The sequence below is a fragment of the Myotis davidii genome, unplaced genomic scaffold, assembly GCF_000327345.1.
Source record: "Myotis davidii unplaced genomic scaffold, ASM32734v1 scaffold46, whole genome shotgun sequence".
In the NCBI taxonomy this organism is placed as follows: domain Eukaryota; kingdom Metazoa; phylum Chordata; class Mammalia; order Chiroptera; family Vespertilionidae; genus Myotis; species Myotis davidii.
The window spans coordinates 11,311,551-11,325,315 of record NW_006383006.1 but is presented as its reverse complement, the minus strand read 5'-3'; the positions used below and the strand labels follow the sequence as shown (position 1 = coordinate 11,325,315).

The 13,765-nt window shown below is 40.1% G+C and overlaps 1 protein-coding gene across 2 annotated transcripts in view; it reads left to right on the top strand.

The window, feature by feature from the left end:
- Positions 1 to 13,765, top strand: part of FMN1 (formin 1) — a 398,649-nt gene that overhangs the window by 163,386 nt on the left and 221,498 nt on the right. For both annotated transcript variants that reach the window (XM_015557593.1, XM_006778123.2), the window contains one exon: positions 3,992 to 4,053. In XM_015557593.1, the coding sequence (XP_015413079.1) occupies positions 3,992 to 4,053 (62 nt within the window). The remainder of the gene's footprint in view (positions 1 to 3,991; positions 4,054 to 13,765) is intronic.

Genomic DNA, 13,765 nt, shown 5'->3' with positions numbered 1-13,765 from the left:
GCAAATGCCTCTGTGCAGGGCTTGGGCGGGGCAGGTCGCACAGGATCAACAGGGTTGGCCAGAGAGAGAGCAGTTATGGCAGCTCTCAGTCCTGTCCCGGGGGCTCTGCCTCTCTGAGTCCCAGCAACCGCTGCAAACCTCGGAGAGAAAGCTGCACTCGCTCTGACCGAAGCCAGACAGTCCCGCTTCTCCCGTTTGAGTCTGGGTCCCCACAGACTCGCCCGGATCTAGAGCTCAGAGTCTGCGACTCCCTCCAGATTGAAAACAACAACCGCGCCCTCCGCTGCCAGCCCGCTTCTCGCACTCCGCACCTCAGTATTTGACTTCAGCACTGCGCCTCCTCTGAGTGTCCGTATGCGTTACTCTTTCCTCCTAGTTGTAGGAATTCCCCTCAGCCAGCGTTCCTGTGGTTCTGGGTGATGTCCCTTCCGTCTTTTAGTTTCACTTTTGAAGTGGTTGTTCAAGGCAGCAAACTCCGGCGTTAAACTATGCCGCCATCTTGGTTCTCCGATCTCTTCAACTAATATTTAAATTGAACTCCTCAATTTCAAACAAAACAAAAACTATTAGAAATGTTGAATGGGATTGCACTAAATCCATAGATCAATTTGAGAAAATCAACATCTTTACAATATCGAGTTTTACCAAAATATGGCTTGCTCACTACCTTTCTATATTTTCATTTGTAAAATATTTCAACATAGCATTTCTGGTTTCTCATGAGGTCTTATATATTTTCGTTAAGGTTATTTCTATGTACGTTGTACTAAGCAGAGGCACTCTAAGTGTTATCTTAAGTTTTATTTTTTATACTCTTGTTGGTATCAGAATTTTTATATACAAATTTTAAATCAAGTAACCCTACTAAACTCACATATTAAATCTAATATTCTAGAGAATCCTGGAATTTTCTAAATATACAATCATAGTGAATAATAGCTTTATTTACCCCTTTCTATATATGTACATACATATATACATGTGTATGCCATGTGTGCATGAGCATGTTTGTTTTCTTTTTTCTTGCCCTACTGCACCTGATAGTTCCCTTAGGAAAACAAAGATTACAAGTGGTAGTAACATGTATTTTTGTGTTATGCTGAATCTCCTAGGAAAAATATTTAAAAGTGTAATATTTGATATAGATTTAAAAAATTAACATACTATAGAATTCACTTTTTTTCTTTTTGGTGTACAGTTCTCTAATTTTTTAACCCATATATAGATTCATGTAACCACCATCATAGTCAGAATAGAAAATAGTGATATCACCCAAATGGCCTTTTTTGTGCTGACTCTTTCACACACACACACACACACACACACACACACACACACTAGAGGCCCAGTGCATGAAATTCTTGCATGGGTAGGGTCCCTAGGCCTGGCCAGTGATCAGGGCCGATCGGGGCCTCCCAGCTGCCGGCCGCGACCTTCTTTCTGGCTGCTGGCCGGGGCCTCCCTTCCCTAGCTGCTGGCTGCCGACCAGAGCCTTCCTTCATTCCACACCGCCCCAGGTGGCCAGGGCTGTGTGTCTTTAATCCAGTTATTTTCTTTAAAAAAATATTTTTTTTTATTGATTTCAGAGAGGAAGGGAGAGGGAGAGAGATAGAAGCATCAATGATGAGAGAGAATCAATGATTGGCTGCCTCCTACATGCCCCACACTGGGGATCGAGCCCGCAACCTGGGCATGTGCCCCGACCGAAAATTGAACCGTGACCTCCTGGTTCATAGATTGTTGCTCAACCACTGAACCACGCCAACCAGGCTGACACTTTATTTTTAAAAGAATATTTGATATATTTTTTATTGATTTTAGAGAAAAGAAGGAAGGAAGAGAGAGAGCGACATCAATGATACGAGAGAATCATTGATCGGCTGCCTCCTGCACAACCCCTGCTGGGGATAGAGCCTACAACCCAGGCTTGTGCCCTGACCGGGAATCAAACTGTGACCTCCTGGTTCTTGGGTTGATGCTCAACCACTGAGACACACCGGCTGTGCTGTGCTGACTCTTTGTAGTCAAACCTTCCCTCATCTCTCACCTCTAGCCAATTCTTCTCTGGTATGTTCTTCATCCCTATGGTTTTGTCTCATCCAGAATGTCATACAAATTAAATTAAACAGTCGTTAGCCTTCTGAGACTGACTCCCTTCACTCTACATGAAGCCTTTGAGATTCATCTATGTTGATCTATGCATTCATAGTTCATTCTTTATTGTTGCTGAGTGGTATTCCATTTCATCGATATATCACAGCTTGTTTATACATTCACTCGTTGAATTATGTATATCTTCTGGCTCTGTGATTTACTCAGTTTCTTCCTTTTCAATGAGGAAAATGTATCCACAACATAGAATTATTGTGAGGATGAAAATGAGTTTAATGCATGTGAAGTGCTTAGGTAACACCTGGTATATTGTAAGTGCTCAACAAATATAATTCATTATTATTGTCCCCAATATTAGTAAAGATTTGAGGTAGAAAAGAAGTTGATAAGTTCAAGGAATAGTAAGAAGGCCAGTGTGCCTGAAGTGTGGTGAGCAAGGAAGACAGGAAGAGGTATGTAGGAATCAGGTTCCAAAGGGCCTTATGGGCTGTAGAAGGGAGTTTTGATTTCAGTCTGTGTGCAGCAGAAACCCAGAGATGGGTGATAATCTGGTTCATGCCTTTAACAGATCGTTCAGGCTGCTGTGAGGAGAATGGGTTTTGGTGGTGGTAAGAGAGAGCAGTAACCTTTTCAGGTTACTTCAGTAGTCCAGGGAAAAGATGCTGGTGGCTTGGACCATAGTGGTGGTTGTGGGATGGTAGAAGTGATTTGATTCAAGGCATGGTATGGATGTAGAAACCTTAAAATTTGCTGATGGATTCCCAGCTCAGTGGACCACAAGAGCGGTGGTATGACTAGTCATAATTATCAACAGCAACACTCCTCTCCATTATGGCTTTACCAAAGATTTCCCACATCCACTTTTGAACTGAAACCTAGCCTTTCATTCTGAAATTCACTTGATGAAATAGCCTGTCTTTTCATACATCTTAAAATGACATCTAACTGACATTTTTCTTATTCATACTCACAACCCAGACCCATTTGTAACAAACTGGCCTATGCCACAAAAACGTTTTCTCACAGCATTTTGCTCTGTGGTTCTCTGCAGCCTGCATAGTTCTGTGACCCCACATACTTAGCCGTATTGCTGGGAATCAAGTTGTCATAGCTGCTTCATGCTTAGCCAGGGAATGGTCGTTTTAGTGGTTGGCTGCAGTTCCTGTGTACACTTGGGACTTATTGTTGGAATAAACATTATTAGACTCAGACTAAAATTGGACCAGGATTTTATTTTTGTCCTCCTTTCAACTTCAACTTACCCTACATTCTATTCTCTCACCCAAATGACAAATGGTCTTGACTTTATGAAGTTGATCTATAGATTAAAATCAGCGCTGGGTGCTTTGCTTAGCCTTGCATTCAAATGGAGATTTTTTTTGGGGGGGGGGTGAATGGGGGAGTTAAAAATTGAATTCTCTGATCTCACATAGAAAGTTTTATTTCCTGTGTGTCTGTTCTTAACACATCTGTATTTGTTCTCTGTGGGGCCTTAGCTTCCAACTCCTCCTTAAAGACAAACCCTGACCCAGTCTTTATCTGGAACACTCATCAAGCTTTTTTTTTTTTTAACCCTATCCTATCTGCCTAATTTGGAGCTTATGATAATTCAAAGTTTGCTAAATAGAACAAAATCTTCCTTTTATCCTGAGCTCCTTGTCTTGTCTTGTCTCAGTTTGCAACATCTCTTGTCAAGTGAATATCCAATTGTGCATTTATTTACTCAGGTTTTCTGTGTTTTATTATTATTATTATTATTATTATTATTATTCAGTCAGTTTACTTGTAGAAGCACCGCTAGAATCTTGGAGATGCTCACTTGGAATTTTGTATATCATTTTCTGCTTCTTTGTAATTGGCTTCTTTTGTGATCTTGCAGAATACCAAGCTGCTATTTTACACTTGAAGAGGGAGCACAAAGAAGAAATTGAAAACCTACAGGTATGTCTCTTTGATTCTATTGAACTGATTACTGAGGCTGATTCTTAGTTTCCTCATGTGCTGAAGTAAACATTTCCCTTTTGAAGGCATATTTATCTGGACAGCACCTGTAGCTTGCACTTGCCAGTGGGCACTGAGTCTGTCCTGGGGATGAAAGCCTTGGACTCTGTTTTTAATATAATTCAATTCCTATTTTTAAAAAATACCACAAATGCATTAGCATGGGAAAAGAATTTGATCAGGAAAAATGATGGGTTTATTTGTAAAGCAGGAAAGATGATGGAGTATTTAGCCTTTTGCTGTTTATAAGAAGTATTTAAATAGTTACTTTTTGTAGGCACAGTGTAAATTATTTTGTTTGGCTTACTCCCATTCATGTGTTTGTATTTGTCTGCCTGTTAGCACATGCCTGCGATATGATGTCATGCAGATTAAGGCATTAAGGAAGTGAGCCTAGTAGGAGGAAGAGTTGCGTTGAGTTGTGTATCCCCAGGGAGTGCTTGGAAATGGCTGACTTGATCCTCTTTGGCGAAGCTCAGAAAGACTGAGGCATCATTTCCTCCACCATCTAATTGTCAACCCCTTATTTTTGGTGTTTGCTTGCTGTGCCTGCAACAGGAAGTTTCAGAGTCTTAATTTCAAATAAGTGAATATCGAATCAGGCACCGATTCTAGCTCACTGATGACTGGGTGGACTCCGTCCCTCAGGAGAGGACAGTAGCAAACTTCAAATAAAACTTGGTGTTTAGTGTTAACTGATTACTTGCTAATTCAATAACATAGTGGATCAGATATTCTTCTTTTCAGTAAGTGATAATGCATTTTTACAATAACTGAGACAACGTGTTAGAATATACATGAAGCCATTGCAAGTAGCAAAAAGATCAATAAGTCATATGGTATATAAATTCATGCCACCCTCATCCAGCTGGGTCTAAGTGGTTCGGAAGAGGGAATGAGTCTATTTCACAAAGAAACAAAAAGGTGGAAAAGTACCTCGGTCTCCTAAGGGAAAAAGAGAGGTGGAGGCCCTTACCTCCTTTGTTGCAAAATGCTCTACAGAGACCTCTCTTTCTTTATCTGTGTTCTGATGTGCAAAAGATTCTCGGCTGTCTCAGAGGAGCTGAACTGGGATTAATTTAAGAAACAGGTTGCTAACTCGAGTAGGCACAGAATGGTTCTGTGAGCAGACATTTTATGTAGCAACTTGGTTTTAAGAGTTAACACTAGCTTTCCACAGGCTGTAGACCAGCCCTGTTGAGGACTTTGACTACTAAATAATATTCATAGATATAGCTGGCGCTTAACATTTTTGAGTTTTTACTTTATGCTGGTCATTGTTTTAGACGCTTCATACATTAGTTTGTGTCATCTCCATAAAAGTCCTATAATCTTCCATCTTTTTTTTGAAGAGTAAATGGAAAAGAAAAAAGTACATTGGAATTGTGATCTCTATTTAAGATAAAATCAGAACAAGGTATGACTGGCAATAGTAAAGGTTAAAAAAAGTGTTTCTAATTGTATCTTAAGTGTTAAGTATCTCTGAAAGAATTATCTGCTCTTTAAATGCTATTTCCAGTAAACTGTAAAGAATATTTTTGTACCATATTTGTGATTTATAACTAATTGCTGAAATCATATACCTGTGATTTATACTTAATTGCCATGGCATACCACTGCCACCAGGGCAGGGCCTGGTGCCCAGTCTGTACAGTTAACTGTAGTCCAGAACTGTTTTAGCAGTCACAGATTACCCTCAACAGGAAACTGGCAACTTGAATTCTAGTTTTTGTTGGCAAACAACATTTTAAGATTGAATTAGGAATAAATATTTTAAAATATGCAGGAATTTCTAGCTGGTTTTTTGTTTGTTTGTTTGTTTTAAAGGAAAATGTGTCAGCAGTGGGCTTATTTTCCTGTATGTATTCAACCTACAGGAGTTGAGTAGCAGGTATCCACTTCAACTGGTACACTTGTTTTCTGGTTTGCCACTGTCCTGCTCTGGGCCATTTCACTGGCCTGGCTCCTTTATGCTTTCATTAACCTCTGTTCTCTGGGAGATGTTGAAAATACAGTAACTAGATTGACAGCAACACCAACCAGTCTGCACAGAAGCTGCACATAAAACTGACGGTAACCTGGCCTGGCCATCCTCGTGGGCACTCCCAGGATATCATCTCTACCTGTTTCAGTCTACAAAGCAACGAAGGCATAGGACTTGTGGAAGGCTGTGAATGGGTGGGAGGACTCCTGTGGTGATGTTCATTTCTTAGTATGTGATTTCCATTGGCAGCCTTCAATTGCCTGTTACAGTTTCTTTCTCCACTTACAGCTCATGGCCAAGCTGGCGTGTTGCAGGACTTCTTCAGCATGCCCTTCTAGAATAAGAAAGATTTCATGGGTAAAGGACAAGGGAAAAGTGATTAATTATGTGACCAAATACAAGAATTGATATGTATCACATTTAATTTTTTGGAATGTTTTCAGAAAGTTTAAAAAAAAACAGGATCCAATAAACAGAGACCCTAAATTCAGAGAACCTTAATTGTTCAATTCTCTGCCCTGCAAAAGGGATTTCTTCCACCTACATTAATTTGGTCGGAGGTTGACATTTTTAGCCCAGAGTCCCAAGTCTTGTAAGTGGGAGAGTATGGAGTTCCTAATTGCATGCCTGCCATTGTGAAGTGCTGTACTATAGAGAGGACACAGGGCTTGGTCTTGGAAACAGATTTTCAAGATGTGTAGCAACTAACATACAGATTCCCCTTATCAAAAACAGGTTTGTTGATTATGTGAATGAATCCATTTCAGGAATCTTATGTTTATATTTTTTTCTACACAAAGTCAATGCATTTGGTTGACTTTTCTGTTAAAATCTCTGGTAGGAGAGTGGTGGCAGGTTGAACTGCCAAGACCTTTGTGGCAGGGTTCAGGATCTGAAGGAGGGGCTAACGCACAAATGAAAATACTACATAAGAAATATGAATTTAGAAGGCATTGGGGGCCAGGTGGAGCCTCTTTCTTGAAGAGACACACCAAAACTGGGTCCTGTCTGCTTTTATTCAGTTTTAGATACACATCTTGCCCTCAGTAAAGCACAGCAAACAGGTAGCAGGCAGTAAAGATCAGTAAAGATCAATAAAGATCAATAAAAATCAGTAAAGATCAATAAAGATCAGTAAGGTCCAGTAAACATTTACTTGGAGGCTATCAGGTCAGGAAATTGCTTCGAGCCACCACTATCTCAACACCAACAATCGATGCTTAGTGTCAGCCCTTCTAATGCTCAAGGTCCATCGGCCTTCTGCGTTCCTTGGTGCACTCTCATGACAGTATTGGCAAGCAGTGGCTTCCCGCATTGAATATTCCCTGTGGGTTCACTATTTTGTGTCATTGATAAATAGCCACAGCAAAATTCTTTAATTTTGTCCAAGTGTGCCCTGTCTTTCACAAACTATACCTTGAGAATTTATGATCACTTCATGATCCTGGGCATCATCTGGTTCATTTTTCACTTTTAGATAATTCTATGTTACTAACTTTAATTTTAAAAAGTTACCACCTACCTTTACAGGTTTTCACTTATTTGAGAAGTTTTGCCTGTGGTAGCCATTGCATGAGTTCATGATTACTGGGTAGAAACATAGTTCATGACTACTGGGTAGAAACATACTTCAGATCTGCCCTTCCAAAGCATATGATAAAACTAAATCTCTCATGGTACAAATAAAGAGTTATTTCTAAGAGCTTGCTTAGGAGCAAGGTTTGAAAACCACCATCACGGCTGTTTTACAGGTTGTGTGACTGTAAAGCTGTGATTTTATTTTATGCATGATGAGAATGTGAAAGAACTCAGGTCTTTGAGTCAGAGCTCAGTTCAGCTCCTTGCACTGTGACATTAAGAAATGAATCAACTTCTCTGGGACTTAGTTTTCACATCTGTACAGTAATACTCATGCTGCTGATGATCATGTCCTTCTAGGATTGTTCGGCACAGGGTACACCCAATGGTACTGGTTATGTGTTATTTCTCATTCCTTTTTTTCTCTGCACAGATCTCTTTATGATTAAGCAGTTTGAGTTTAGAGTGATCCTCGGCTCTCTTGGTTGAGTACTTCCTTGGGACATTTGACTTATTCTTTTAGGGTGATTTTTCCATGATCTTTCAGCTGTTCTTCTTCCTCTGTGCTCTCTATCAGGGAAGTCTACACCAGGTTTCCCGAAAGCTCATTCCACTGTACTGGGAATCTCTGAAATGCTTCTTGACAAAAAGATTTCATGGTTGTATAAGTTTGAGAAATATCTGGTTCTCCTGTTGGGACTTTACCATGTATAGAGAACTACAAGAGAGAAAATTGTATAACTTGTTTCCCACATAATTCTTTCCCCCCCAAATAACCTATGTTTTGGAATACTCTTCTAAGTTGATTTATCTAGTCTTATCATCTCAATGTAAGATTTAAGTTAAGTTCTTGAAGTGGTTTCAGCACCATTTTCATGCCACCAAGGCCCTGCTTACTAATCTGCTGATTTAGGCACCCTGGGGGAGCAGTGATGTTTGTCTCTACATCTCTTAAAAGTACCTACCAAAGTGCTTGTCATATAGATGACATGCAAATATTTCTTATATAACAACTTGTGATTGAAAAATAATAGAATTGAACTTTTTAAAAAAAAACAATTTTACTTTGTTATTATTATTTTTATATATTTTTATTGATTTCAGAAAGGAAGGGCGAGGGAGAGCTAGAAACATCAATGATGAGAGAGTATCATTGATTGGCTGCCTCATAAATGTCCCCTACTGGGGATTGAGCCTGCAACCTGGGCATGTGTCCTTGGTTAAAATCAAACTCGGGCCCCTTCAGTCCGCAGGCTGATGCTTTATCCACTGAGCCAAACCAACTAGGGCATAGTACTGTACTTTTAATTCAATCCATACTGTGTGTCAACCTCTGTTCCAGTCATTTAGCATTTGTTTTTTGTTATTTTTGGTTATTGTTGTTGTTTTCTTAGACAACAAATATTTAGTTTTCATAGTTTGGGGTTGAAGGTTGGAAGTATGAGATCAGGGTGCCAGCAGGGTCAGGTTCTTGGTGAGTGTCTTCTTCCAGGTTTACAAAAGCTGTATTCTCATATGGTAGGAGAGAGGGAAGGAGGGAGGGAGAAAAGAGGGAGGGTGGATGAGAAAGAGAGAGGCGCAGAGAGAGCCCATTAGTATTATGAAAAGTAAATGTAGAAATATAAGCAAAGTAATATATTTGTCCCCATTTTGCAGATGACAAAACATGAGGCTCTCAGAGATTGACTTGTCATGTCAGAAGTCTTAGACTAGTAAGAGGAAAACCTGAACTTGTGTCCACCCAGCTCTGTCTGACTGTGAAGCCCATTTTCTTTCCAATAATCAGTGCAGCATTAATGGAAAGAACATTAGATTTAGAGTCAGAAGGTTTAGATTCTTGGGTCTTAGTTTTGCCATGATAAACACTATGAACTTCAGGCAGTGCTCTTGGGCTCAGTTTCCTAATTTCTAAAATGAAGGACCAGGCCCTATAATCTCTAATAGCCCTTTGAATTTTATGATTGGCCTCACCATCCAAAAAAATAAAATATAATTCTATTATCCACCACATTAACTCAGCATTAGTGCTATTTAACTGAAACTCTCTAAGTCCCTGCTATTACATCCCCCATACTTTTTCTTATAGTTTCTTCTAGAGGTTCTCCTTTCTACCCAGGGATTGCTTTCTCGGTTCTGCCTGTCTCTGTGTAACAGTGCAGTGCATTCAGGTTTTCAGTCACAGTGTGACCAGAGCACTCTAGCCTTCCAGTGCTCTTCAGGTGCCTGACTGTGAGAATGGGAAATGAAGCACCCGTAGGGCCCAATTCTTCTTTATGAGCATAGGATGGGTAGGACTTCTTTGGCTCTCTGCTTCCTCAATTTTGAAAGTTGAAAAATAATCTGCATACCCCTTGTCTGGCTTTGAGCAGCTTTGGATAATTTAAGAATAGTGTTTTTTGACCAGTACTTTAAGCAGTTTGGAAATAGGTGCCATGGAAATGACAGATTGTTTTTATCTGTTTTTAACTAATGTTCTTTGGGTTGTGGGATAGAAGACAAAGGACTAGCCAACAGTGACATTTCCTTTAGAGGACCTTTTTACTTGTACCCCATTCATCATGACCATAGCCCTAAACTGAGGGAAAGTTTGCTGAGCGATGGCCTCTGGCAGGCCCTGCTCATTGTGAAATGCAGTCACACTTCTAATATGGTAATTCTCTCTGTGAAATGATCCAGGGATGAATGCCAAACTGGAAATTAACTTACCCTGTACCTTGCTGTCCCCAAGAGAACCAAATGGTATGTTGGCCTCCATGAAGAGAAACTTACAGCTTTCCTTACTTTTCTCTCTCTCAATCCACTCCACTGGTTACACATTGCTGTCATTGAAACAAAATTGAATGCAGACTACACTTGAGCCGATACAGCTTAAATTTATAGAGACATAAATCCTGAGCCTTTTCCATTTGTTATGTTCTTTGTTATCAACACAATACATTTAAATCTGTTAATTCCTGGAGATTACTGCAATGGAAAAGGAGTAATTTATAGAACAATAAACAAAACTTTCACAAAGATGAAATATAATGATTTCATCAAACCCTTGTGGTATTCCCCTAAGTGCTGATATTAGTATAATTCATTACTGAGGTGTCAAAAAGAAGGAAAGAAAATTAAATGTTGAGAAATGTTTTAATCCATTGTTTCATTGTGGATGTATAATACACTATTATGAGTTTAGTAGACTTGCTGGTTCACTGGTGTTGATGCCTTTTAGGCCACTGACTACCTTGAAGCCTGTAGATATCTTTGGAGTCAAATTTTCATGAAAAATACAAAGCAATTAATTCCCTGGCAGACTTAGCCCAGGAGCCCTTTGTTTCAGCCTTCGGGGTGCTGTCTTGCCCCATGTGAGTCAGACAGTATGTCAAGCCCTGCTTGCTAATGGAGGGAAGCTGGTTGTAGAACAAAGAATATGTGCATTACCCATTTGTACCGTGGAAGCTGATGCAGGTTGTGTATGTCCCCTTAATGTACCACCTGCCGCAATCATCTTTGCTGAGTCATAAACTCTAAACATGAGCCACTTGTGTGGGCCAAGTTAATTTTCCTTTTTTCAATAGTTTTTTTTTATTATTATTTTTTTTACTTTATGTGACAGGCTGTTTTGGAGCAGGTGACCTTCTGAGTGGTGTCCTTTGCTTTCTTGACTCTTCATAAAAGAGGAAGGGAGGTATGTTAGAGCCTGTGGGGGTGCTTCCTTCTCTCCAGACTTGTTTTTCCTCACCCAATAATTCTGTGAGTTTTCCATAATCCTGTACCACTGGGTGAATAATAGGTTCTTCAGCTATAAATTAAGAGTGTAGGACTAGGTGGTCTAAGTTTCCTTCCACTTCTGAAGTTCTGTTACTTGTGGCCTGGGCAGAGTGGTTCCATGTGTCTGCCTCAACTCAATCCAAAAGATTTGGAGGTCCCCATGTCCCACATTACCGGCAACAGTGCTAGGCAACTGGTTGAAATATAATGAATGGTTGCTGAGTGTTCTGAGTACATATTGGTAGAAATGCCTTCATGATTCACAGTATTTTGGTAGAAGGCTATGTTTGAGGTAGTGTTAGGAGAGCCACAGAGCTCTTGAATTTGTGACACCATCAAGCACAACCCCCAAAGCCTTTATTTTATCAGCTCAGTGTTATTTAAATTGTCATCTTTGATGGATTATAATGAGCATGTATGTTCTAACTTTCCCACATTTCCTGTTGTCTAGTATCCAGGCCCCTTTCCCTGTTTATGTTGATTACCTGGTCCTGTGGACATCTGAGTTGGTGACTCTGGTTTGGAGCATAGAAAAGCTGGGTAAAAATGTCCTCATCTACTTTTTCCATGGTGTCATGAGTACCAAGCAAAAGTCTCTTGGACTTTTAGACTTTTGTGTACTTCTGCATTTATTTTCCTTTCCTTTTTTCCTTCCATTCTACTGCCCTTTCTTGGAAGGGCTGTTGATGGGAGAGTGAGGGCAGCAGTGTTGAATGGGTACATGAAAAATGAGCTCTTAGTTTAAAAAATTGGGTGTGGTCTATGTTACAGGACATTATTAGGAAGGGGTGTGAAAGAAAGGATTTGATTTTTTGAGTTTAAATGCTGAGTGTCCTTTGCCTTCTGACTTGATTGGAGATGATTATAAACAGTTGTGTGTGAAGCACGAAGGACCAACACAGCCAGGCACAGTGCTTGGTGCTTCATGGACACAATTTCTAATCCATGGCGAGACTCAGAGATGTGAAGTGCTGTCCTGAGTTTTCACAGCTGGTCAGTGTGATGGCAAGATTTACTCACCAGGTCTGTCTGGTGTCTAAACCTGCTCCGTTTCCACTGTCACCTTGTCAACTGGTTTGATTCATTTTCTCCAGTTTAATGGTTTTTCTAATTTTTTACTTACCAGCGTCCTCTATTTCTGTGGCAAGGATGTTTATAGATCATCCCCTATTCTTATCCTTTACAAGCTCCTTGTATGATAAAAAAAAACAAACAATAACAACAAAAACCTACAATGGGGACATTTGTGTGGTGCTGGGAAAGGGAAAATATCAACAGAGTCTTCTTATTTCATTGGTTTCAGAAATGACAAGCTCTTCTTCCCTTCCTCCTACATAAGCACAGTAGAAAAGAACAGATAGAATATTGCTTTTCATTTTCATTTCTTACAACTGGTCCTGAGCCCAGTTTGAGGAAGAGCCTCTAGTATTTGTCACCATAATTTTGATATTTGTCTGTGTTCATCTTAGAGATTTGAAACCTGAGTCTCAAAGAAATCAATTTCTGAGGTCATAAATTAAGAAAATACTGGGGCAAATCTTCTGTCTTACCAGTTCTTTTCTTCATTGATTTCTTCAATTTAAACATGGAGTTTCTCAGCTTTTTTAAAATCTTATTTTCTCCAACGGAGCTCCCAGTATTACTGATTCCTTAAGCACAGGGGTATGTGGTTGTCCCCTCTGCTGTCACTTATTTGTAGGGTGTGCCCATGCATGATAAATGGCACCTGTTGCCTCTTCTAATAAGTCCAACCTCATGAGTTTTGGAATCGGTAGTGTGAATTTATTGAGTTTTTGTGTGTACACACAGGTATGCATGTGTATGCTTTGACCGTTTCACAGCAACTCTGTGACCTAGCTTGCTCTGAGTCCTAGTGGTATTTAATGATCATCTACTATGTGCCTACTATGAAAATTAAATGCATTACTATGCAACCCTATGAGGTGGCACTTTTGACTTCTGCACTGAACTGCGTATGGAAGTTTCTACACCTCGAAGGTCCTTGCTTAGAGAGTATTCATGACATGACCTTCTTTCATGGATCTGTCCTTGGGTATAATATTGGTCCTTAAAAGTTATGGACTTTAGGAGAAGAATATGTTAAAGAATAAACCTATATATTGAAGTCATCTAGTCATTCATTGAAAGAAATGCAGCATAACTCTAGGCAGATCAGCTGAGTAGAAACACAGATATGAAACCTTTCTTGGGTAATATGCCTCCCAGCACCGGGACCAGTGGAGACATGAGGCCTCCCGGCACTGGGATCAGCATGACAGGGGGCAGCGCCCAAACCCCCTGATCGCCCTGCAGCTCTGTGTGTGACAGGGGGCG